This window comes from Barbus barbus (assembly GCF_936440315.1).
Source record: "Barbus barbus genome assembly, chromosome: 39".
In the NCBI taxonomy this organism is placed as follows: domain Eukaryota; kingdom Metazoa; phylum Chordata; class Actinopteri; order Cypriniformes; family Cyprinidae; genus Barbus; species Barbus barbus.
In genome coordinates, this window is record NC_136717.1 from 6,661,917 (window position 1) to 6,687,398 (window position 25,482).

At 42.2% G+C, this 25,482-nt stretch overlaps 1 protein-coding gene across 5 annotated transcripts in view; it reads left to right on the plus strand.

The window, feature by feature from the left end:
- Positions 1 to 25,482, plus strand: part of LOC306858849 (NACHT, LRR and PYD domains-containing protein 12-like) — a 70,657-nt gene that overhangs the window by 28,254 nt on the left and 16,921 nt on the right. For all 5 annotated transcript variants that reach the window (XR_013783240.1, XM_079399612.1, XM_079399610.1 and 2 more), the window contains one exon: positions 2,719 to 2,892. Coding sequence is in view for 4 of the 5 variants with exons in the window: in XM_079399612.1 (XP_079255738.1) it covers positions 2,719 to 2,892 (174 nt within the window). In the remaining variant the exon portion in view is untranslated. The remainder of the gene's footprint in view (positions 1 to 2,718; positions 2,893 to 25,482) is intronic.

Genomic DNA, 25,482 nt, shown 5'->3' on the forward strand with positions numbered 1-25,482 from the left:
GCTGGCTAATGAGAGGTTCAAACAACAAATACCTGTAATCTAAGTTTTTATAAAAGTGTTTATTGAACTTGTTTTAAAGATGGCATGCTGGCATGGCTCAAGGATCTTGTTTTGCATGCAGTTAGGTCAAGTCACTATTATTTGTATAGCGCTTTTAATAATGCAAATTGTGTCAAAGCAGCTTTACATCAGCTTGATATAAGGCTGGGTGGCTTTACATCAGCTTTACAGTATTTAGACGGGGAAATAGTGTGTCCAAATAGTGTCATTCTCCTCTGACCAGACACAACCAGCAGTTTAAATCTAGGCTGCAGCAGAGTCAGATTGTGCAAAGGACTCATCTGGTTCCCGTGGTCTTGTCCCGATGGCCGTCTAGGAGACAGGGTCTTCACTGGAGATCAGTCTCTGGGGCTCATCTAGTTGTCCTGGTCTCTGCTGGCGTTCAGGGGTGTAGAGGTCATCTTTAGGTGCTGATCTACCATCTAATCTGGATACAGACTGGATCCGGGTGGCTGCAGTGACCATCTGATCTGGATACAGTCTGGATCTGGGTGGCTACAGTTATCTCGGAATAAGAAAGAAAAAGATTAATCTTAGCGTAGATGCAATTCTTCTAACGAAGTAACAAGTACATCGGGTGTTTTGGGAAGTGTTCCCAGTTTCAGTTGACCTAATTAATGCGGCCTAACAATCCTTTAACGGATTTGAATTATAGAAATGTGATATAGTGTATTATGTGTAAACCAGGTTAAAGAGATGGGTTTTTAATCTATATTTAAAATGACTATTTAAACTAAGTATACATCAGTAAAGTAAACTAGTTCATAAAGTCATTACTACTGTGCTGCTGGGTAATGTCTACACCTGCTGATGTTATATTTTTTGTTAATTTAGTCACTGTATTGAAGAAATACTTGGGGTTGTGTTTGTTTTCTTCTAAAAGAGACATAAAGTAAGCAGTCTAGAAGTTTTTAAGGCTTTCCTGTAAGAGTATTTTCCCGCCAAGCAAAACAAAATGCCTATAATTTAGTTTTTCTCCAGCTGCGCTTCATTTTCCGGTCTGCTCTATTTAGGCCCCGAGTGTGGTCATTACACCACGGTGTTGGACTCTTGTCCTTAATCTTCCTTAAGCATAGGAGCAACTGTATCTAGGGCTGCAGCGATTCGTCGACGTCATCGATTGCGTCGATTAGACAAATACATAGATTAGCATGAAGTGCGTCGAAGCGTCACACTTTTAGCCACGCCCATTGCGCGAGCCTGCAGTTATCCCTACTTTAGACTTTTTTCCTGCCATGTTTAAACACAAACAAGACTCTAGAGCAGAAGGTAAAGGCTAGTATGGCAACTTCACTTCATTGCGTTCATTCTATTATTATACGACCGTCAGAACCGCATCCAGCCAAACTGACGCCTTTATATTGTCAGGATTCACAACCGCATTCAAAGCTGCGCTGAATGAACGGAACAGTACGGGACATCGAGTTGCCTATATAATCATGATGGGTTTAATTCACCCACAGAGACAGGCCAATGATTCGCATTCATCTTAAGATCTACCGGAGGTGCCGTCAGTGCGATCGCGCAAACTCTGAGATGCGCACACCAAACGCGCTCTCTGCAGTGCACTCGCTAACAAAGCATTAAAGTGGTTAGTTGTTTAACCTTGTGATGGATAGGACAAGCCTCGACTGGGCTCATTTATTTAAAAACGGGCTATCAACTGTGATCAAACTTTGCGGTGTTATGACACCATTTTTTATTCTGTCACTCTAATGTCCTAAATGCGGCTGTGACTTCAGCTGTTCATTCATACAGATATGAATTCAAGCAGATGTTTTAATCTGCTGAATAAATAAAACATTTAAAGTCTCTCACCTGTAAGCAACTGCTGTCAGTCCCAAACAGTAACTGTGAATGCAGCCATAATGTGCATTTCTATTGATTGTATCACTGCCCTGTAATTTTTTCTCTTTCTTTCTTTCTTTCTTTCTTTCTTTCTTTCTTTCTTTTCTTTTTTATTAATTATTTATTGTTATTTTCTTTCTTTCATTTATATTTTTTTATTATTTATTGTTATTTCTTTTTCTCTTTTCTTATCTTTCTTATTATTTTCTTTCTTTCCTTCCTTCTTTCTTTCTTTCTTTCTGTCTTGTTGTTATTATTATTTAATTTTTGTAAAGTGTTAATTATGATAAAATGTTTGAATAAAATAATAGATTAATAGCAGAAGTTACTGTTATTATTTATTGATAGTTTAACTAAAGAATTCAGCAACTGATAAGAAAATAATAAATAGATAAATTGAAAAATAATCTATAGATTAGTCAACTAATCGAAAAATAATCGATAGATTAGCCAACAATAAAAATAATCATTAGCTGCAGCCCTAACTGTATCTAAAGTACTAGAAAAGAGAGAGTCCATAGTTTCTGTTACATCATCAAGTCGTTCTGAGCTATTGGATATGCTGAGGAACTAAGACAAGTCAGGAAGAAATATTATTTATAAAGCAGTCTTAAAGTTAAGCTAGGTGAGAGCACATCTTTAGAAAGTGTCATATATCAAATGACCATGAAGCCATTATAGACATAGCAGTGTGACTTTCTGTAAAGCTGTTTTATAATAATGTGTACAGTGAAAAGACAAGAAGCGAAATTATGTTTGATTGACTTTATGTAGTTGTTGCTGGTTTAACACCATCATCCTCTGTTATAGACTTGCTGGATGTTGTCTCTCTGATCACCACTGTGAATGTTTGTCTTCTGCTCTACAATCATCAAACTCCCGTCTGAGAGAACTGGACCTGAGTAACAATGACCTACAGGATTCAGGAGTCAAGCTACTCTCTGCTGGATTGAGGAATTCACACTGTCAACTGAACATACTGAGGTCTGTTTTTCACTTTCACTATGTTCTTATGGGGATGTGTGTATTTATTTCCTAAATATTCACTGTAAAAAAAATCAGTAGTTATTACAAAATTTTGGCATCTGTGGTTGCCAGAATAATTTTGTACACAATACATAAAAACTGTAAACACATTTACAGAACTAATTGTACATTTTAAAGTATAAAACTGTAATTTGCAAACAAAAAACTGAATGAAAAATCAGTAAATTCAACAATACACACTGATACTAAAATCTGTTTTGCACCTTTTACATTTACTGACAACCTCTGTAGGAGCTAAATAAGATACTGAGTTGTTTGATCCTGGAGTAATTAGGTTGACGTGCTTTCTTACTTTAATGTAACGTTACGTTGTTACTTCCTCCATTAGAAACGAAAAGACCATTGTTTCATCACCATACACAGTTTATTGGCTCCACGAACCATCAGAGTGCATTATATCCAATTTAGTATCCAATGAATACATATAATAAAGAAAGTCTTACAAACATTCATCATCTTTCACGCTATTGCAGTCAAAAACCCTTTGTCCTTCCGAATAAAACATCACCTTTATAAACACATTTTGGCTCCTACACACCGACCCCTAATTGTTAATGTTGAACAAACATAACAATTCAAATACAATGAAAAAGAAGGAGCCAAAACATTATCATACACCCAGTCAGAAAACATTCAGTCAGAAGTGTTATTCACACTTCATGTAATAGACAAAGTTTTGTTATTGGTCTTTCAATAATGCTGGTTTTGGTCTGCAACCTCACAGAACGCACCAGACCATGCTTATCTGGAAAAACCTCTATTACCCCTTTTCCACCAAAGCAGTTCCAGGTGCTAGTTCAGAGCCAGTGCTATAGCCGGTTCTTAGTTAGTTCGACTGGCGAGCCCTTTAAGAACCGGTTGCTTTTCCACAAGCTAGAGAGCCAATACAGAGCCAGGTCTTACGTCTCTGAATACGTTTCATGTTTCGGATCACTTGCGCATCACAACAGGCATCTGTACAAAGCATCAGCGCCACGCAGATCGATCGATCGGCACACAACACACTAAAGCACCGCGAGAGCGATCCAAAAGCATAAAGAGCCGTCTGCTTTCCAGTCGCTCCTGCAACACCCCGATATGCCTCGCACCGACCGGTCCGCGCAGCGCCGATCTATCCCGGACAAGCCTAAACAAACTATCAGCAATGGGGGACGTTGCGTTGCTATTGATGTTCATGGCTTTGCGAACCTACATCGGCATCCAAACACGGCGAATCAAACGTGTTAGCGTTTAGCTGCTATTTCAAATATGGTGTCCAAGTTTCTGTTCGTCTTGTTGGTCACGGTAACCCCGCCCCCAGCCCCTGACGCAAGTAGTTCTTTCTTCTAGCCCAGCAATGTTGTGGTGCTACTTACGAACCGCTTTTCCTGGGTTGGAGCTGGTGCTTTGGATGTCGAAAAACAAAGAACCGGTTTGATATTGCACCTGTCTCCATCGTCTTCTTGCATACTGGTCATGAGGTTCAAACTTACCAGGTGGTAAAGCTGGTTTCCCTTTCAAGAGAAGAAGATGATTAGGCTCCAGATCATTAGGATTGTCCTAAAGCTTGGTAATTGGTCGATCATTCAAAATGGATTCCACTTCACAAAAGACTGTGTGAAGTCCATCATTATTTAACCTTTTTTTCTTTTACAGAGCGCATCAGTCTTTCCCCTATACCACCATGGTGTGAACCTGCTGGTGGATTAAAGCTCCAACGAATTCCAACCTGTGACAACACTCCTTGAATTTTATCATGATTCAGTGTAGCAAGAGCCTCCCTCAGTTCTCTTTGTTCCCCAACAAAGTTAATACCATTATCCGATCTTCGATGTATCACTTGTCCTCTTCTACTAATGAAACGTCATAATGTATTAATACATGCATCCGTTTCCAGTGAACTTGCTACCTCAAGATGAATTGCCCTGCTTGCCATACAGGTGAATATTACTCCATATCTTTTACATGTTACTCTTCCATTCTTTACTTCCACTGGTCCGAAATGATCTACTCCAGTGTTGGTAGATCAGGAAGGATCCTCTCCTTTGAAAGATCTGCCATTTTTTGTTCAGCTGGTTCAGCTATTAAGGCGTCTACAAAAGCCACACCCAGAAATCATGTTCCTGACAGCCGAATGGGAATTAGTAATCTAAATTTCCTCCTAACTGTGGATAACGTCCTTCATCCACCATGACCCAGAGTTTCATGCACATGCTTCAGAATAAGCATAGAAATATGCTGATCTTTGCAGAGTATAAGCGGATGCTTAATCTCTTCCGGCATGGCTGCTTTACTCAGTCTTCCTCCAACTCTTAACAGGCCATCATCCAAAAATGGATCCAAATGATAAATAGGACTTTGCCGATTCACTGACACTTTCCCAGATAAAAGAGCATAAATGTATTTTGCTGACAATAGCGAACGATGGATTCCTCTGCTCCCAATAAATCATCCAGTGTCAAAACAAGACTCATAGGTGTTGCTGTTACTCTTGATCCCTCAGCCTGTACACCACTGTCCTGATTGTTCTATGGATGACCAGCATTTGTAGCCTTCGGCTTCTTTCCTAAGCAAATTCTTTCCAAAAAGTTCATTTTCAACTTGAGAAACTAGGCCACTGCTACCTTGAGCCTCCTCCACTCAGAAAAATAAGCAATTAGTTGGTCAGTAGGATTAGACACTTTATTCACACTAATGATGTTTACTGTGGTTTCTCGTTTGACCTCTGTGTCATCAGAGACAATAAGTGTGTCTATAAGGCCAATACTCCTCATGCAACCACAAGAAGGCTGGACCTTCAAGCCACTTGCTGGATGCTTAATCTCTTCCGGCATGGCTGCTTTACTCAGTCTTCCTCCAACTCTTAACAGGCCATCATCCAAAAATGGATCCAAATGATAAATAGGACTTTGCCGATTCACTGACACTTTCCCAGATAAAAGAGCATAAATGTATTTTGCTGACAATAGCAAACGATGGATTCCTCTGCTCCCAATAAATCATCCAGTGTCAAAACAAGACTCATAGGTGTTGCTGTTACTCTTGATCCCTCAGCCTGTACACCACTGTCCTGATTGTTCTATGGATGACCAGCATTTGTAGCCTTCGGCTTCTTTCCTAAGCAAATTCTTTCCAAAAAGTTCATTTTCAACTTGAGAAACTAGGCCACTGCTACCTTGAGCCTCCTCCACTCAGAAAAATAAGCAATTAGTTGGTCAGTAGGATTAGACACTTTATTCACACTAATGATGTTTACTGTGGTTTCTCGTTTGACCTCTGTGTCATCAGAGACAATAAGTGTGTCTATAAGGCCAATACTCCTCATGCAACCACAAGAAGGCTGGACCTTCAAGCCACTTGCTGTTCCTCAGAAAGTCTCCAACTTTCATTCCTCTCGAAGCAACATCAGCTGGGTTATCCTTAGAACTGACATATCTCCATTGTGAGGGTTCAACTGTTTCTCTAATGGTTGCAATCCTGTGAGCTTTGAAGGTATGAAAACGCTTGTCTTCATTGTTTATGAACACTTTAGTACTGCTGTACTGTCAGTCCAGAAGACTGAATCTTCTAACTGGATGTTCAATTCTTCTTTCAGCATTGCGTCCACCTTGGTAGCAAGCACACCTTTTGTCAACTCTAAACGGGGAGCCTTCAGTGGTATCAATCTGGTTTTACCAAGTAGAAAGGCAATGTGAATGCGGTTCTCATGATTTAACATTCTGATGTATGTTATTGTGCCATATCCATTTGTACTGGCATCAGCAAAATGGTGTAGTTGAGCATGCCTAAGCTCTCCATAATCTCCAGGCTTAATACACCTGTCCACAGGGAATGCAGCTAGCGACCCCAGATCCTTCAACCATCTCTTCCACTGGCTTAAGATGTCCTGTGGTATGGCATCATCCCATCCACAACCTCTCCTGCAGAGTTCTTGTTGCATCATCTTGGCCGACAACATGACTGGCGCCAGGAACCCCAGAGGATCATACACAGAGCTGGTGATCGAAAGCATGCCACATCTGGTAAGAGACTGCTGTTTTACCTCCAACTTGAATTTGAAAGAGTTTGTTTCCACACACCATTTGTCATAAATCCGGTCCATGAACTTCACCATCAGAGGTCATTCGCTCACCACATTGACTCTTGCACTACACTACTGTTGCACGTCACCTCTGGACTGCATTTCCCATCATCCATTGCACTAACGACACACAGCTGTCACCAATCTCACACGCTTTATAAGCATTGGACTTCCTCTCTGTCATGGCTGAGTATTGTACAGCGTATATCACTCTCCTATCGATAGCTACTCTACGGAGCCCACTTAGTTGTCATAGTCTTGCCTTGTGTGTTTTCTAGTGTTTTGATTCTTGCCTGTGTTTCCTGGATTTACCCTTTGCCTTGCCATTCGGACTCTATTTGCACCTCTCTTGGACTATTTCTCGTGTACATGGATTATCTCTCTGCCTTGCCCTGTTGGATATTGTTCACCGATCGTAAATGGACTCAAGTGATGTATACTCTTTCACCTGTGACTTTCATGGCAACTTTGACAAGACGTACAAGCTGCGATTTTGATTGGACTGAAAGATTGCCATACCAAGCCGGCATTGCATAGTTCACTAAACTTCCCAAAGCTGCTTCGTAAAACAACAACATAATTTTTTTTACTTACTCCGACCAACCTAAGCCTTCTTAAAAAATATAGTCTTTGCTGGAATCTTGAGCAGAGATAATCAATGTGGGCTTTCCAAGTCAATGAACGGTCAGTGACCACCCCAAAATACTTGAATGTATCCACTTGTTCAATAATGTTACCTTGAATAATTGAGGAGCACCTTTACTAATTGATTTAACATCAGATAATGTATCGTTTACTTTAACACATTGAGTATGATTTGTTAAGAAGGAAAAAAGCCACTTAATAATAAAAGGATTAACGTTCATTTTTACAAGCTTGTCCAAGAGCAACTCTGGCTGAACGTGTTAAAATCTGAACTAAAGTCCACAAAAAGTAACCATGCATAAGCATTAACGTTCTCTAAATGTTGTAAAGTCATGTGAACAACAGTATTGTACACAGTAATTTATATTGCTTTTCAGTCTGGACACAACATATTTCTCCAAACATTTCATAACTACAGATGTTATAGCAACTGGTCTGAAATCATTATTATCGGAAGCACAAGATTTTTTGGGAACAGGTGTTACAGTGGACTTTTTCCATAACAGTGGGACCATATGATTGTCAAGTGATTGCTGAAAAATCGAGCACCATGCCGGGGTTAACTCCTCTGCACACATCCGCAAAAGATGCGGCGAAATGCCATCCGGCCCAGTTGATTTCTTAGTACAAACTTTACGAAAAAGTGTAGTAACTTCACGAGGATTCACAAATAATCTGGCTTCCGTAACACATTCAACAGTTTGTAAAATCACTTCACATTTACTGATATGATCATTATTATTGAACCGTGCAAAAAACTCATCAGTTCATCAACTCATTTCTTAAAATCATCAGTTGTTACAAAGCATTGTTTTTTAGAATCCATATTAGAAATTGTCCTCAAAGATTCCCACAATCTCTTATTATTCATAGATACAAATTATTGTTCAATATAGTCCCTTTTGCATTTCTTAGCGTCCAATAATAATTTATTCAGTTCCTTTTGTACAACCTTTAACTCAACCCAGTCCTTCTTCATAAAAGCTGCTTTTTTCTTATTGATGCAGGCTTTCATTTATTTTGTTATGTGAGGCTTGTTGTTTGGGAACATCCTAACTTGCATTTTAGGAAGTATTGTATCCACACAGAAACTAATATAATCAGTGGTCATCTCTGTCACAGTGTTCAAATCTGCATCATAAAATACTGACCAATCCGTACACAAAAAACACCCTCTTAATGCTTCCACATTTTCTTCATTCCATACTGTTACTGTCTTAACCAAAGGCTTATTCCTTTTCAAAACAGTCTTATATGTTGGTATAAAATTAACTATATTGTGGTCCGATGTTGATAAGGGGGGTTTACACTGGTTAAAGTCACCCATGATAAGCTAACCAAAGATAACCATGATAATGCTTTTAATAAACATTTTATTTCGGGGGGAGAGACCCACAATTGTAGTAATTTAAGGAAACAAGAAAATGTGGAAGCCACTTCATGTTATATTACTCAGAGCCAGCAGTTTAATTTTATTCCTATTTTAGCTACTCAAGTTCATAAAGTTCTATCTAATTTGGATATAAAAAAATCAGCAGGGCCGGATAAAATAGAACCTTATTTTTTAAAAATTTCTGCACATCTTATAACAGAGCCCATTACATCTATTTTTAACTTGAGTTTAACCTCAAATGTTATTCCTCGTGCATGGAAATCCGCATCAGTCTTACCTTTGTTAAAAGCTGGTGATCCATCAGTTTTGGATAATTATCGGCCAAAAGTATTTGAATCTTTTGTCAATGATCAAATGAAATTGTTTCTAACCGAAAATAAAATATTAAATGAATTTCAGTCAGGCTTTAGATCAGGTCATAGTACTATTACAGCAGCTATGCTGGTTACAAATGATATTGTTAAATATCTAGATAGTAAACAACATTGTGCAGCATTATTTGTAGATCTTTCTAAAGCATTTGACTCTGTAGATCATAAACTTTTATTACAGAGATTAAGTTGTATAGGTTTTAGTGAAATGACTCTAAATTGGTTCAATAATTATCTAACAGAAAGATCTCAATGTGTCTCAGTCGAAAACTTTATTTCAAATGAATTAAAAATAATAAAAGGTGTTCCACAGGGTTCGATTTTAGCCCCAGTTTTATTTTCTATTTATATTAATGACATTGGTTGTGGGATAACCTCAGCTAGAATTCATTTATATGCTGATGACACAATTATATATACAGTAGCACATTCGGTGAATCAAGCCATTGAGCTCTTGCAAGAATCTTTTCAGTTATTGCAATTATCATTATCCAACTTAAAACTGGTTTTAAACTCAAAGAAAACAAAATACATGCTTTTCACTCGTCGCACTGAAACAGTTCGTCCTATTTTAACTTTACTAGGAGAATCTATTGAAAGAGTAAATTGTTATAAATACTTGGGTATATGGTTGGATGACAAACTAGGATTTCAGATACATATCGAAAAACTTTTAAAAAAGCTTAGATTAAAGTTGGGTTTTCTTTTTCGTTTAAAGAAATGTTTTCCTTTTAAAGCAAGAAAGAGAATTATACAGAGTTGTTTCCTTTCAGTATTAGATTATGGTGATGTGATCTATATGCATGCAAGTTTATCTTCACCTAAAAAGTTGGACTATGTATATCATGCTGCTTTACGTTTTGTGACGAGTGCCTCTTCACGCACCCATCATTGTATATTGTATGAACTGGTGGGATGGTCCTCTTTGTTTCAAAGAAGGAAAGTGCACATGTTGCTGTTTATTGTCAAGGCATTGTTGGGGAAATTACCTACTTATATTTGCAGTCTTTTATCTTTTTACACTTGTAACTACAGTACTAGATCCTCTGCTAAACTTCTTTTAAATGTTCCAAGAGTACATTCTGAGTTAGGCAAAACTGCCTTCTCTTATTTTGCTCCTTCATTATGGAACGAGCTGCAGAGTATTATTATGCTGGAATCACTTCCCTCTGTAAATATTTTAAAAAACCTTTTATGGTCTACTCTGAAGGAAACATGTACTTGCTATAAGTAAATTACATATTTGTAATCAGCTGGATATAGGGCAAATGATTTTGTTTGTTTTATGTTTTTGAAATTGTTTTATTGTGAAACTTTTTGTGCTGCCATTTTTGGCCAGGACTCCCTGGAAGAAGAGATTTTGTATCTCAATGGGACTTTCCTGGTAAAATAAAGGTAAAATAAAAAAAATAAAAATAAGAACAGGAGCACCAGGGGTTCGCTGTAGTTGTTTTTGAATACAGTCTGATATGCATGAGGCAGCTCTGTATACGCTGCCGTTAGGAGGGATATACGCTACACACAGTAAAATATTGCCAAACTCTCTCGGGAGATAAAAAGGTCTTAAACTTAGGCAGAGGTATTCCTGCATCAGGATTACAACAGGTCTCTTTCACTGAGAACTGTGTGCACCATTTATTACTCACGTACTCGCAGACACCTCCTCCTCTGTCCTTTCCCGAGGACTCCCCTCTGTCCACCCGGATTAAAGAAAAACCTTCAATCTCCACAATTGAACTAGGAATATCCTTATGAAACCAGGTCTCTGTAAACATCAATAAACTTGAATCCCGATACTCAAAGCACGACCTGGTGTTAATACGAAGTTCGTCCATCTTAGTTCTAAGTGATCTCACGTTTCAAAGGATAATTGAAGGAAGAGGAGGCCTACTGGACCTCCGTCTGAGCCGCTGTAAAACTCCCCCACGTCGACCTCTTCTCCGGTGTCGCCGCTGTTGATCTGAATTCCGTTTCAGCTCCTCCGGTAAATTCACCGTCGGAATTAGATCGACAGATCGAGATGAAAGCAAGAACAGGGCTTCTCTTGTGTATAAAAGGAGAGTTTGGGTCTCCCCGCACATAGTAGTTGATAAAAACCATGGCGATAAAACATTCCAAATCATAAATATCCAAACAATAATCTGTGAAAATGTCGCCATTGTGTGGTTTGCTGACATGCCACCATCAAAAGTAAAAATAAATAATTAAAAAACAAACAAACAACATAAAACAGCGTAGACGTGCAGCCAACGAGTGCGGGTCGCTGCCGAGCAGCGCCACCGGAAGTGCATAGCTGAGCTCTTCAAACAATCATCCACATAGAAATTTTGCTTGACAGATTGAATCACATGAGCTGGAAACTCAAACTGATTGTCATCTGCAGTTTTCCTCAGTGCATAACTCGCACAGCTCAGAGAGGAAACTGTACCAAATAAATGTACAGTCATCCTATATTCTACAAGTCTCTCAGAGATGATTCCATCTGGCCACCAAAGAAAGCAAAGAAAATTTCTGTCTTCTTCATACCACCTTCACTTGATGGAACATAGCCTGAATGTCACCCATAAAAGCTACGAGTTCTTGTCTGAAAAGAGTGAGATCTCCAAGCAAAGAGCTGGTAAGGTTAGGACCCTGCAGAAATTTGTTGTTCAGAGATGTTCCTTGAAATGTGGCTCCACAGTCGAACAATACGAATAGACCCCTTTCTTGAATGGTGGACACTATGATGAGGGATGTACCATACTTTCCCAATCTCACAGTGCAGCTGTTCTTGAGGTACCTGTTCTGCATAGCCTTTGCTGATGACATCATTCATGTATCCTGCAAGTCGGTCAAGGCAGTTGCCATACCCTAGCCCAGTCAGGTGTGCCGGTGGAAAATTATCCAAACTTCATATATTATTCGTTTTTATTATTTTAAATCAGAGGGTTTTAAAAATGTTTAACCAATGATAAGCATTAAAAAGAGCTTGTCAGTAAAACTTCGTAATGCCATTGGATCATCTCTCAGCGAAACTTCGTAACTTCACCCCGCATCCATTCAGATTGACACACCGCACACTGCCTGCAGGAGACAGATCTCTACTTTTTCGCAATGAAAGCGTAAATAAATAATTGATGTTTGAATATTACAGCGTTTTCTTTACTCAAACACTGTCTCTAAAGGCTAATGTTTTTGTGTGCCTGAAGAGCAGAGAAGTAGGTTATTTGCCGTCTAGCCAATATCATTTTGTACGTTTTAAATATCCTGTGCATAAGCACTTAATTTGACATTTTGACCAAGTGTATTGAACAACAAGAAGAACTAAGCGCCCATATAGTTACAATAAACTTTATATAACCTGTAAAAGTTGATGAAAGCATATATTGCGATGTACTTGCTGCCGCAGATAACAGTTACAGCTGTTGTAAATACAGACAAAACGTCTCAGGTTACGTAACCCCGGTTCCCTGAAGGGAACGAGACGCTGCGTCGAAAGCACTAGGGGAACGTCCTCAGCGTGACCGCGCTCTGAACCAGAATGTAATCTGTCCAATGGAAGGGTGAGACGTCATAGGCGGGTGACGTCACTGACCGGAAAGCATAAAAGCACGTGCGGTGGAGCCGGCGATTGCTTCCAGGAATGATAGGGATACAGGAAGTATGGCCTCGAGACCCAGCGTCTCGTTCCCTTCAGGGAACTGGGGTTACATACGTAACCTGAGACGTTCCCTTCCAGGAACTCGAGCTGCGTCGAAAGCGCTAGGGGATGCGCTAACGAGATGCCCACGCCACCAGACTTCCAAAATACCTGCCCTGTGTGTATCACTGGGACCACAGCGGGGGCGAGAAAACAGAAGAGCCGGGAGTGGCCCTAAGATCAAGGCCGTAAAACCGAACAAAGGTGAGGGGCGTGGACCAACCCGCAGCATTGCAGATATCCTGCATCGAAACCCCTGCCAGAAAGGCCTTGGAGGCCGCCATACTCCTGAGGATTCATAAGAGAAATAGTAGCCACAATCCACCGACTAAGGGTCTGCTTAGAAGTAGGTAGACCCCACTTGGCACATACAATTAAGCTTCTGGTCGGGCTCCCCAAAGGGAGGAGGACTGAAGGCCTGCAGCACGACCGGCCGTGGTATAGAAGAGGGGATCTAGGAAATAACCCGCTCGAAGGTAGAAAAACGCTTTGGCCAGACCAGGGACAAGGACGAGATAAGAAGGGGCCATGAAGGGCCTACAAATCCCCACTCTCTTAAGAGAAGATATCGCCAAAAGGAAGGAAGTCTCAAAGTGAGAATGCGATCAAAAATCTCTTCAAAGGCTCGAATGGAGGTTACAGAGAGCTTCTAAAACCACAGCCAGGTCCCCGGAGGGACACGTCGTGCAGGAGGCCTCAGCGTACCGTGGAGGAAACATGTAACCAGGGGGTATCGACCCACTGTAAGGCCACCGAGAAGGGCGTGGTAGGCCGATAAAGCCGCCACGTAAACCTTCAGGGTGGAGTGAGTTACCCCTGCGGAGAAACGGGCCTGCAGGACCTCCAGCACTGTACCAAACGGGCAGTTAACTGGGTCAAGGTGGCGGTCTCCGGAAATATTTTCACTTCAGGGCATACAGTTTCCTCGTAGAGGGAGCTCTGGATTGGAAGATGGTCTCAGCAACCTCGGTTCAGAGACCGGAAGCTATGAGCTGCGCCCCCTCAGAGGCCAGAGCTTCCACACGTAATGCACGCGTCGCCTCGGCAACGTGCGCTGCAACAGCGAGCACTCACTCAGAGGGGGAAGAACCGCACACGCGGGCTTCCACGAGCGAGAGCGCTAGATCTGGGGAATGCAGGAGGAGATAGAAGCCTCGGCCAGGTCTGTATCATAGCGTCCAGTCCAGAGGAGCTGGAGGAACTAGAGGGGCATAGCGCTGACTCTTGAGTCGCAAAGCCAAAAACCTCCATATCTGCTTCACCACCACGGGTGAAGCATCCATTCCCCGGGCCTCGGCCCCTGCCTTGACAGGATGTCTGCTCCCACATTGAGATACCCAAGAAAGTGCTTGAGTGCACGAAACACGGCCAACATTTCCAAACAATTGATATGCCACGTTAGATGGCAACCGCTCCACAGACTGCAGGCAGGGTGGCCACTCATGACCGCTCCCCAACCGGTGAGGGATGCGTCCGTCGCTAGCATTACGCGGTGACAAGAGGCTCCCAGCACCGGGCCCTGAAACAAGAACCAAGCTTGGCTCCACATGTCTAAGTCACGTAGGCATTGCCGCGTGACCTTGATCATGCGAAGCGGGGAGAACCCCGGGGAGAACCCCTTGGTCTCGAGCCACCACTGTAGGGGTCTCATGTACAGCAGGCCAAAAGTAATCACGTTGGACGCAGCTGCAATGAGCCCCAGCAGTTTCTGAAACTGCTCGACAGTGAGTGACTGGCCCTCTTTCACTCTCTTGACTGAGGTGAGGACCGACTCGATCCGAGCAGGAGACATACGTGCCTGCATCGTGGTCAAATCCCACACCACGCAAAGAGAAGTGGTTCTCTATACTGGAGAAAGCACACTTTCTTGGCGTTCAGTCTCAACCCCTTCATGTGCACGAGAACGACATCTCGATGCCGAATCGCCACCTGCTCTGATCGAGCTAGAATCAACCAATCGTTGATGTAAAAATGCAGGGTAAGAGTGCAGGGCGAACGGGAAGAACCCGATATCGGTAAGCTTTGCCCCTAAAAGCAAACCTCAGGGACTTCTCGTGAGAGGGAAGGATGGAGACGTGAAATATGCGTCCTTAGATTCATTGTGACAAACCAGTCCTCGGACTTGGCCTGAGACACGACTGATGAGTGTAAGCACCCTGAACTTCAGTCACATGACTGAGCGGTTCAACTGACGCAGATCTACCATCCTTCTTTGGAACAATGAAGTACCGGCTGTAGAACCCGGACTCTCTTCCGTGAGGAGGGACCACCTCGATGGCCCCCTTCCTCAAGAGAGTGTCTACTTCCTGTTCCATGATCAGAGCCTGCTGGGGGCCCACGCACGTGGGAATCACCCCGTTGAAAGGCGGTGGCGGAGCGCCGAACTGAATACAAAAGGCCTTTCTCTACAGTCCGCAGGACCCAATGAGATCCATTTGGCAGTAGTTTCCACGCTGCCGAAATGGTCTACTAAGGGAACCAGTCTCTCGAGACTGGCCTCTGATGTACCCAGAGCTGCTGGCTCGGTGCCCTGAAGCGGAGGACCGGCAGGAGACGGCCGAATCAGGAGCTCTAGAGACCCCCGCAGGGGTGGCGAGCTTCTCAGCTCCGCTACACTTCGGGGCAGAAGAAACTGAGAACATCGCTCGCTGGAGCCAGCTGCGCCCTGGAACTCTGGCAGGTTTGGCAGACTGCTCTCCCGAGGGCACTGGGGGAGACGGACACCCGATCTGCCCCAGAGGGGTCTGCCCTCGTAAGTCCTGGGCACAGCACCAGGACTGCCTCAGCCTCAGCCTCCTAATGAACGACGGTCCTCAGACCCGCGTCATTCCTAGGAAGATCAGGCTGATAGAACCAGACCCTACAAGGCAGGACCCAAAGAGACACATTGACAGTAGTTTCCATGCTGCCAGATGGTCTCCTAAGGGAACCAGTCTCTCGAGACTGGCCTCTGGCGTGCCTAGAGCTGCTGGCTCGGTGCCCTGAAGCGGAGGACAGGCAGGAGATGGCCGAACCAGGAGCTCTAGAGACCCCCGCAGGGGTGGCGAGCTTCTCAGCTCCGCTACACTTCGGGGTAGAAGAACTGAGAACGTTGCTCGCTGGAGCCAGCTGCGCCCTGGAACACTGGCAGGGTTGGCAGACTGATCTCCCACGCCCGTAGGCTTCTTGGCCGAGAACCCCCTTAGACTTAAGAACGGTCCGCAGATCCGACTTAGCCTTAGAGGTCCCCGACCCAGAGTGTTTGCCGCCACGGCCCCACCTCGGTGGGGTGCGAGTAGCCACGCTCTGTTTTGTGCCTCTCTGAAGAGGGGCTGGCACGCGGCGAAGCTGCTCCCGCCCAGCAGCCCCCTGAGCTAGAGATAGGCGAGGGAGAAACCGCTGAAACGCCGCCGCTTGTCTACGAGCCTCCTGGTACCTGTTGACGACGTAATTGACGGCGTCGCCGAACAGGCCAGAATGCGCAAGCGGGGCGTCCATGAGGAAAACCCTATCTTCTCCTTCATGTCAGATAGGGTCAACCACAGACTGCGTTTCTAGGGAGCTCAGAGATCAGCTTATATTTTATAACCCTAAAAGATGTGTCTGTAAAATCACCAACAACTTCCAGAAAGCTGGAGTGATGCTCTGACAATCTACTGTCCTCAGCAGACTTTGACACAGCATTACAGATGCTACACAGCAAGATGCAAACCCAAAAAAAAAGGGAACTGCAATGTTCCCAAGCATACAGCCTCATCTGAAAAGCATGGTGGAGGTGGTGTCGTGGGTCACAGACTCACTGCTGTGATTGTGTGCAAGGGATCTGCAACTAAATGATAGCTTTTAATATTTTATATCTGCCCTATGTTCAACTGTTCCAATATTTTTAAATTTATTTTAAATGTCTTGACTCCACAACCAAAAGATAAATTTTGACTTCACTGTTCAAATACTTTTGGAGGGCACTGTATATATATATATATATATATATATATATATATATATATATATATTGTAACGGGCAGAAGGACCACACAGTCGGGCAGGTGAGGTAAATTCCCCGGAGGGTGAATTTATTGAACAATGTGAAAGTGCAAACAACGTGGAAGCTCGTGGTGTGTGATGTCCTCGCCCTTTTAGGTGCTCGAATCCTTTTTCCCCCTTCTGCGTGCCGTACCTGGTGTCCTGGTGCAGGTGGCGGTCTGGTCGGTTATGCTGAGCTCTCTGGGAAGGACAAGAAAACACACGTTAGCTACTTCGTTTGTGGGAAGCCTTGCTCACTTCCCTCTGTCCTCCCGCGGCTTATATAGCGCTCCCCAAAGCCGCTTCAGCTGGTCCCGATCAGCCCGCCGTGATGAGGAGCAGGTGTTTGATAGGCTCCCGGGACAGGCGTCACAAAATATATATATATATATATATCAGAATTTATTAAGAGACCAAAATACCAAATGTATAAGTTGGATTTACAAGCAGTATGTACAGCTACAATACTTCTTTGTTAATGTTTACATAGGTAAGTTGGAAAAAGGGTCCTAAGGTTGTTTTAAAAGTTAAAATGTTTCAGAATTGACTAAGAGACCAAAATAAACCAGCTTTATGCATTTAGTTTGTTATTGGTGAATATTGTGCATCTAACATAATACATAATTTGCACGTTTAATAAACTCCAGCTGGTTCAAAATCGCTCCACTGCTGAAATTTGCACCAGACCGATCCGCTCAATTCCGCTCCCCACTCACCTACAAATTCATCCCGCTCCAGTGAAATCGCTCCACGCTCGCTCAAATTTACAATTCCTCTGCATGCCTAACATCTGCTGTTTTCAACCGAAGCCTTACGCCTGGGACACACTGCCTGCATGGCGGACGTGGAGCGGGTTTGTTGAGTGACTGCTGCAGAAAAAATCCGCTTCACTTCTATTGTCACGAGGCCGCGGTTGCAGTGTGGTTGGACCACACCTGATATGCACTTATTCCGCAGGCAGTGTGGCTGCTCTAATCTGTTAACAAAGGAAAATCAACACGCAGCAAACCCACTCCGGGAGCCTCCGCCACCCAGCCTATATCCTATAAAGAACTCACAGCAACATCACTCAAAATAGAACATATATTTATTTCAAACAAAAACAACAGCGGACATCCGAGTTTTGAACATAAATTAAAAGTTGGAGTGATGTCAGTCTGAGGCTTCAAACAAACTAACGATTTTGAACTATTTTTGAAGTGTAGGCTGACAGTTTTGTTAATTGTTGAAGACACAGGTGAATTTGTGACAGAGCGATCACCCTTTGGATAAAAACCTGCTCCACGCTCCAACTATATTTTGCACGCTCCACTCACATGCTTTGTTCCCAACTAACATTTAATAATCAAGAAACTTTGCTGCTGTACCATGAGTGCTGCAGGCGCAATGATATTACGCAGTGCCTGAAAGTAGTCCCCAGCTACAGTATATCATAACTAGTTACCTGGGGACTACTATCGTTGCGGCTGCTGCACCCATGGTACGGCAGCAAAGTTCCTTGATTATTACGCCGGAATGAGAGTATAGTTCCTAGACATATCTGCCTAGAAAATCGCAACTGTTCATTTTCCGTCAGTCTTAGTACGCGATGTAACTACAGAAGAGACAAGTTCTAAACAGGAAAATTATCAAAACTCTTTGGTAATTTTTGAGCGAGATGCTAACGGTCTAAGGGAGTTGTAAAATGAGCCTATTCTCAAAAAAGTGGAGTGTTCCTTTAATCTAGCTTTAAACTAACTATTTAAACTAAGTATACCATCAGGTGGATTCTGACCAGTGGCATCATGGTATGCAGCCCGCTTGTCCTTTCATTGACAATCTGTATGCTGTGATGTTCCCTGTGCAACTGTTGCCTGCCGTTGTTTCATAAAAGCATACTGTTGATGTGTAGCAGTGTTACTCTGACTCTCACTTGTCTTAGGTCACACATCAACTATTTGGCCAGGTGGTAATGAACAAACACTTTGTTCAACTGTTTTCCCTGCTCCAGGTTTGTATTCCATTGCCAAGGGTTTAACCCATTGCTGGATTTCCTTTTCCAAGTGGGAATTCATGACACTTGCAGATTCTTGAGAAGAGCTTTTTCGTTCAAAAGCCTGGCTGTTCTCTAAGACAGCCAGCTTAGCAGTAGATGCAACCAGTTCAGCCTTCAAGTCGAGCTGCTCCCTTTTCCTCCTTAACTGCTGCTCCTGCTCCTCAAGAGCATGCCTAAACTTTAAAGCAGCAACAAGTGCAGCTCTTTCTGCTTCTGCTTTTGATTTTTGATTTGATCTTTATTATCATTGCATATGCTTATACAACGAAATTATGTTAGAGCAATCTAATTAGCAGCATTGAAGTAAACATTTACACACATTAACATTATGATACATTCAACCCATAATATAAATAAATACTCTAAAAATATAAAAAATATAAAAAAACCTAAAACACAAGCTATTGCACAGAGATCATTCAATTGTGCCCATAGTCCATTAACCACAAAATTCGAAGGGCCATTATTGCATAAAGTCCGTTTTTGCAATTGGCCCATGTGTTACAGCTTGTCTGCACATATAAGTTATGTATATTGTATGTTGTGTAAGTGTCAATGTACATGTTTTATAGGGAAACTGAATGTTAGTGATGTTGGTAGAGGTTACTATGATTTCTGCAGCCTGTCCACAGCTCTGGGGAAGAAACTGTTCCGTAGCCTATTAGTGTGTGTTCTTGGAGTTCTCAGTCTACCTGAGGGGAGGGTGGTGAAAAAGTAGTTTCCGGGGTGTGAGGGGTCCTGCTGGATGTTTGTTGCCCGTGTGTAGAGACGATTTGAGTGGATATCACACAAGTTTGGAAGTGGGGAGCCAACAATCCTTTCAGCTGTCTTCACAACCCGCTGTAAATCTTTTTTGTCCGCAACAGTGCAACTAGAATACCACACAGTACAGCAGTATGTTAAGACACTTTCTATTGTGCAGCGGTAGAAGCTGATCAGCAGCTTCCGGGGAAGCTTGTTGCGTCTCAGGGTCCTCAGGAAGAACAGTCTCTGCTGAGCTCTCTTAATGATGCAGGTGGTGTTCAAGCTCCATGTCAGGTCCTCAGTAATGTACACTCCCAGAAATTTAAAACTTGAGACTCGCTCGACCTCCTCTCCATTAATACACAGACCATTGTGGGGTGTTTTTTTGCTTCTCCTGAAGTCTATTATAATTTCTTTTGTTTTTTTTTTGTATTTAGAATGAGGTTATTGTCCTTGCACCAAGTAGTTAGTATCTGGACCTCCTCTCTGTATGCAGTTTCATCATTGTCAGTTATGCGTCCCACTAAGGTTGTATCGTCTGCAAATTTAATGAGGGTATTTGAATTGTGGGAGGAGGTGCAGTCATATGTAAACAAAGAGTAGAGTGCTGGACTAAGAACACAGCCTTGGGGGACCCCAGTGCTGACAATGATGTTTTGAGAGCAGTGGTGGTCAAACCTGACGTGCTGGGGTCTATTACTGAGAAAGCTTTCAATCCAGTGGCAGAGAAGTACTCCCAGACCCAGTGTTTGCAGTTTGTTGACCAGTTTTATTGGATTTATGGTGTTGAACGCAGAACTATAATCCACAAACAGCATCCTAACGTAGCTATTGGGATTTTCCAAGTGTGTAAAAGCTGCGTGCAGTGCAATTGAAATAGCGTCGTCTGTGGATCTGTTGATCCTATATGCAAACTGGTGTTTGTCAAGATCAGGAGGGATACATGCTTTGATATGGGACAAAACCAGTCTCTCAAAGCATTTCATAATCACTGGGGTGAGAGCAATTGGCCGGTAATCATTCATGCTGGTAATAGCAGAGGTTTTGGGTATGGGGATTATAGTAGCAGTTTTCAGACAGGTGGGAACAGTGGCCTGCCGTAACGACAGGTTGAAGATGTGTGTGAATACTGCAGTGAGCTGATTAGCATATGCCTTCAATACTCGTCCTGAAACGCCATCTGGTCCTGTTGCTTTATTGCAGTTGATGTTGGATAGTACTCTCTTTACCTGATAATTCTGGAGAGTGAATGGCTGATCGCTCTCTGGAAAGCTGGTGTCTGCATCTGGGTCTGACCTCCTGCTAGAGCTGTCCTCAAAGCGGGCAAAGAATGTGTTTAGCTGATCAGGAAGGGAGGGGTCAGTGGAGGATGGATGACTGTTGCTCTGCTTATAGTCAGTGATGTTCCTTACACCTTGCCACATGGCACGGGGATTATTTTCATTGAAGTTATCCTCAATCCGTTGTTTATACTTCCGCTTGGCTTGTGCTATGCCTCTGTTTAGGTTGGCCCTAGCCCTCCCATACTCCTCCCTATCTCGTGATCTCAGTGCTATGTCCCGAACTCTGAGCAACTCCCGCACTCTGTTGTTAAACCAAGGTTTCTGATTGGGGTACACCTTGATTTGTTTTTCCAAGGTTACAGTGGCTGTACAAAAATTGATGTAAGACAGGACTGTGGTGGTGTATAGCTCAAGGTCTGACTGGTCAAAGAGCTCCCACATGGTATCTTCAAAACAGTCCTGCAAAGCTGAAGAAACCTCCTCGGTCCAAATCTGTATTGTCTTGATTTGTGGTTTTGTTCTGCTGATGAGAGGCTTATAGGCTGGTGTCAAGAACAAAGACAAGTGATCCGATTGTCCAAGATGAGGTGAAGGGTGAGTTTTATAAGCCCCAGAAACATTTGTGTAGACCTGGTCCAGTGTTTTATTTTTCCTTGTTTTAATGTCCACATTTTTATAAAATTTGGGCAGAACAGCCCTTAGACATGAGTGATTAAAATCACCTGCCACAACAAAAAAACTCTCTGGGTGTTTGTTTTGCTGCTTGCAGATAGAGTCATGTAGCTTTGCCATGGCTAGCTTAACATTAGCTCGAGGGTGGACGTAAACGGCAGTAATGAAGACAATTGAAAATTCCCTGGGCAGGTAAAACGGTCTGCATTTAAGTATTAAAAATTCCAAATCCGGACAACAATGTCTCTCAATAACAGCCGTGTCCGTGCACCAACTGTTATGAATGTAGACACACACCCCTCCTCCTTTTGCCTTACCGGAATTGGCTGTGCGGTCTGCACGGTAAAGGGAGCGACCTGCTAGCTCGGCAGCTAGGTCGGGGATGTTTTCATGCAGCCAAGTCTCCGTAAACACCGTAATGCAGCTATCCAAGTAATTGTTGGTAACCCGCAATCTCACGTCATCCATCTTGTTAACAAGGGAGCGGGTGTTAGCGAGGAAGATGCTGGGAACAGCAGATTTGTGTGGGGCTAATCGTAGCCTTGCTCGGATACCGGCTCTCTTACCCCGCTTCTGCTTCCTCTCACATCTTCGCCTGCATCTCCTCTCAGTGGGTCTGTTGTTGATCTTCGTGCGTGCCGCTGAACGTATAATCTCTAGCGGAATGGAACCACAATCACTCGGTGCACGTCCCAAACAACAGTCCCTTAGACGCAAGATTGCTTTTCGTGTATAAGTTTTGACGCTATTGTTACTAAAGCTGCTAAGGGGAGAGCTCCGGGTCGCTGCGTCTAAACGCGCCGCCATCTTATCCTTGCAGAGGCTGTAGTGTTGCTTCTGCAACTGCTCATGCTGCTTTAATTTGAAAGTTTACTTTGAACATTGAACACACTGTCATTTGGATTAATACCATCATCAATAATATGACATTCTCATGACATCACATTACCTTCATTACACAAAACCAATTGGTTTGCATCAGCAATGCATTCATTATTAAACATAATTTTTGCCTAAAACCACGTTTCATGTTCTTCCCTTTCATCAGGTGGCAATAAACCCAATAAAGACTCATGCATGCTTTTTTGCATCATCACTTACCTCAATGAGCTCTTCAAGTGTACATTGTACCTTTAATTTGTCACCCTTTTGAATAAAACCTTGCAAGGATTTTATATTATTTTCTTATATTATATATTTTTTACATTATTTATATTATTTGGCTTTTATGCCAGCTTGCAACTTATCCTATTTATCTGCTAATGCTTTAAATGAAATCTTAACCACACGTTTTTCAGTTTGTACTTACACAATGGTAACCACACTGTTTGATTTGCTAACAGCTGAAACACCAGACCCCACAGTTTTATCCAATGTTGCGTCGTGTCTCCATAAGGATTAGTCTATTTTTTAATAGTTCATTGTAACAAACAGTCAATGCCGAAGCCTATTATCCGCCGCATTGGTGATCAGACCATTTAATTCATTTTAACTGTGTGCACACAACTGAATGGCCATACAACAGTGTAGCGCTACACATACCTCTGTGCGTCGGATGCCATTAGATGATCCGATTTTACTGTGTTCTTCAGCTGGCTTTAGAAGTTATAGATCCAGCATCGCAATGTCCTTTACACTGATGGCAAATCACAGAAGCACTCCTTGACACAGACGAAATCCAGCGACTCGGCGTCTTCCTTCAGCTTTGATGTATCCAAACGTGCCGAAGTTCCAAACAAAGTTCCACATGCAAGGTTTTTGACTTGAAATGTAGGAACTAAATAAGCTACTGAGTGGTTTGATCCCAGAGTAATTAGGTTGACGTGCTTTCTTAGTTTGATGTAACGTTACGTTGTTTACTTCCTCCATTAGAAACGAAAAGGCCATTCTTCTGTTGCATCACCGTACACAGTTTATTGCCACGAACCATCAGAGTGCATAATATCCAATTTAGTATCCAGTGAATACATACACTAAAGAAAGTCTTACAAACGTTCATCACCTTTCGCGCTATTGCGGTAAAAATCCTTTTGCCCTTCCAGGTCAAACACCTACCTACAGCAGTAGGAAGACAACCTATATACACTGAAATCTCCAAGTAGGGCTCGTTGCATCCTGCGGTGGACATCCAACCCCGCCCACATCCAAGTGTGACGTCACAAGCCACGCCCATACCAATACAGTCACGCCCATGTCAAAACGTTACGTCAGAAACCACGCCCTATAATATACATCACCTCTTGTTATTCCCCGGGAAACCCGGAAGTAACGTTTTGTCCAAGCAATTTACAGCAGTTTCTGGGATCTAAATAAAATAATGTTGCCTTTCGTTTTACTAATACACGTTTTCTTATTTATTTAAAGGATGTCTAGGCTAACTAGACTAAACTTAAGTGTAATATATTTAATATGTCTAATGTACAGAGCTGATTTCTCATCACAAGAGCCTGTAAAACACTTAAATTTGATTAAATGATTAAGTTTGATTAAATTAGGCTAATTGTAATAAAAAACCTCTACACCTTACCTTATTCAACCTTATTGTAATGAGATAAATTCTCATTTATTACTATCGATTTTAAACTACCTAAGACACCTTTTAGATTTATAAAATTTAAAAGGGATAATTAGATTTTGTTATTGTAAAAGTCACAACACATTGTTATAATTTATAATTGTTATTTAATTTTATAAAGACGTTATTGTAAAAGTCACAACACATTGTTATAATTTATAATTGTCATTTAATTTTATAAAGATGTGTTGTTCCACTTATCATCAAGTGTTAACATTTGAATGAAAGGATTGACAGTTCTCCATACAGTATGCAGTAGGAGACACATACATTTGCTGAACAGAGATTGCTTGCTTTGATAGATTATAACAAGTAACATGACATTGACATTCAGGCCTTGTTCATCAACAAAACTTCATATGAAGTGTGTCCAGGTCCTCCACATATTTAAAGATGAATAAACAGACATCCCTTGATTCATTAGGTATTTTTATATTTATTATTTTATAAAAATAACTAAATACATTTTTTTTTTTACAAAATATGTTCTATAAGAGATATGTTTCAACTATCATAAATGAACAGCTGAATGATCAGATAAACAGTTCTTGAAATGCAGTACACATACATAAATAAGCTACATACAGAGATTCCTTGCCTTGTTAGATTATTCACAGAAACATGGCATGGACTTTCAAGCCTTGTTCAGCAACACAATTTGATATGAATGTGTCCAGCTCCTGCAGATACTCAAACAATCAGAATATTGTATTGTACAGATGTGCTATATACAAATGATGCAAGGGAATGTGGATAGATGTATGATATATTAAATCAAAAACATATGTATAATAAATATAAGTATGGATAATTTGGTATTGCACATGTTTTATAGCACAGTGGGGAGAACATTTAACTGTTTGTGAGGTAGATATGACCTGAGGGAAGAAACTGTTCCTGTGTCTGTTCGTTCTGGTGCTCAGAGCTCTGTAGCGTCGACCAGACGGTAACAGTTCAAAGAGGTTGTGTGCTGGATGTGAGGGGTCCAGAGTGATTTTACCAGCCCTTTTGCTCACTCTGGATAAGTACAGTTCTTGGAGAGTGGGAATGTGAATGTCCCACTGCAGG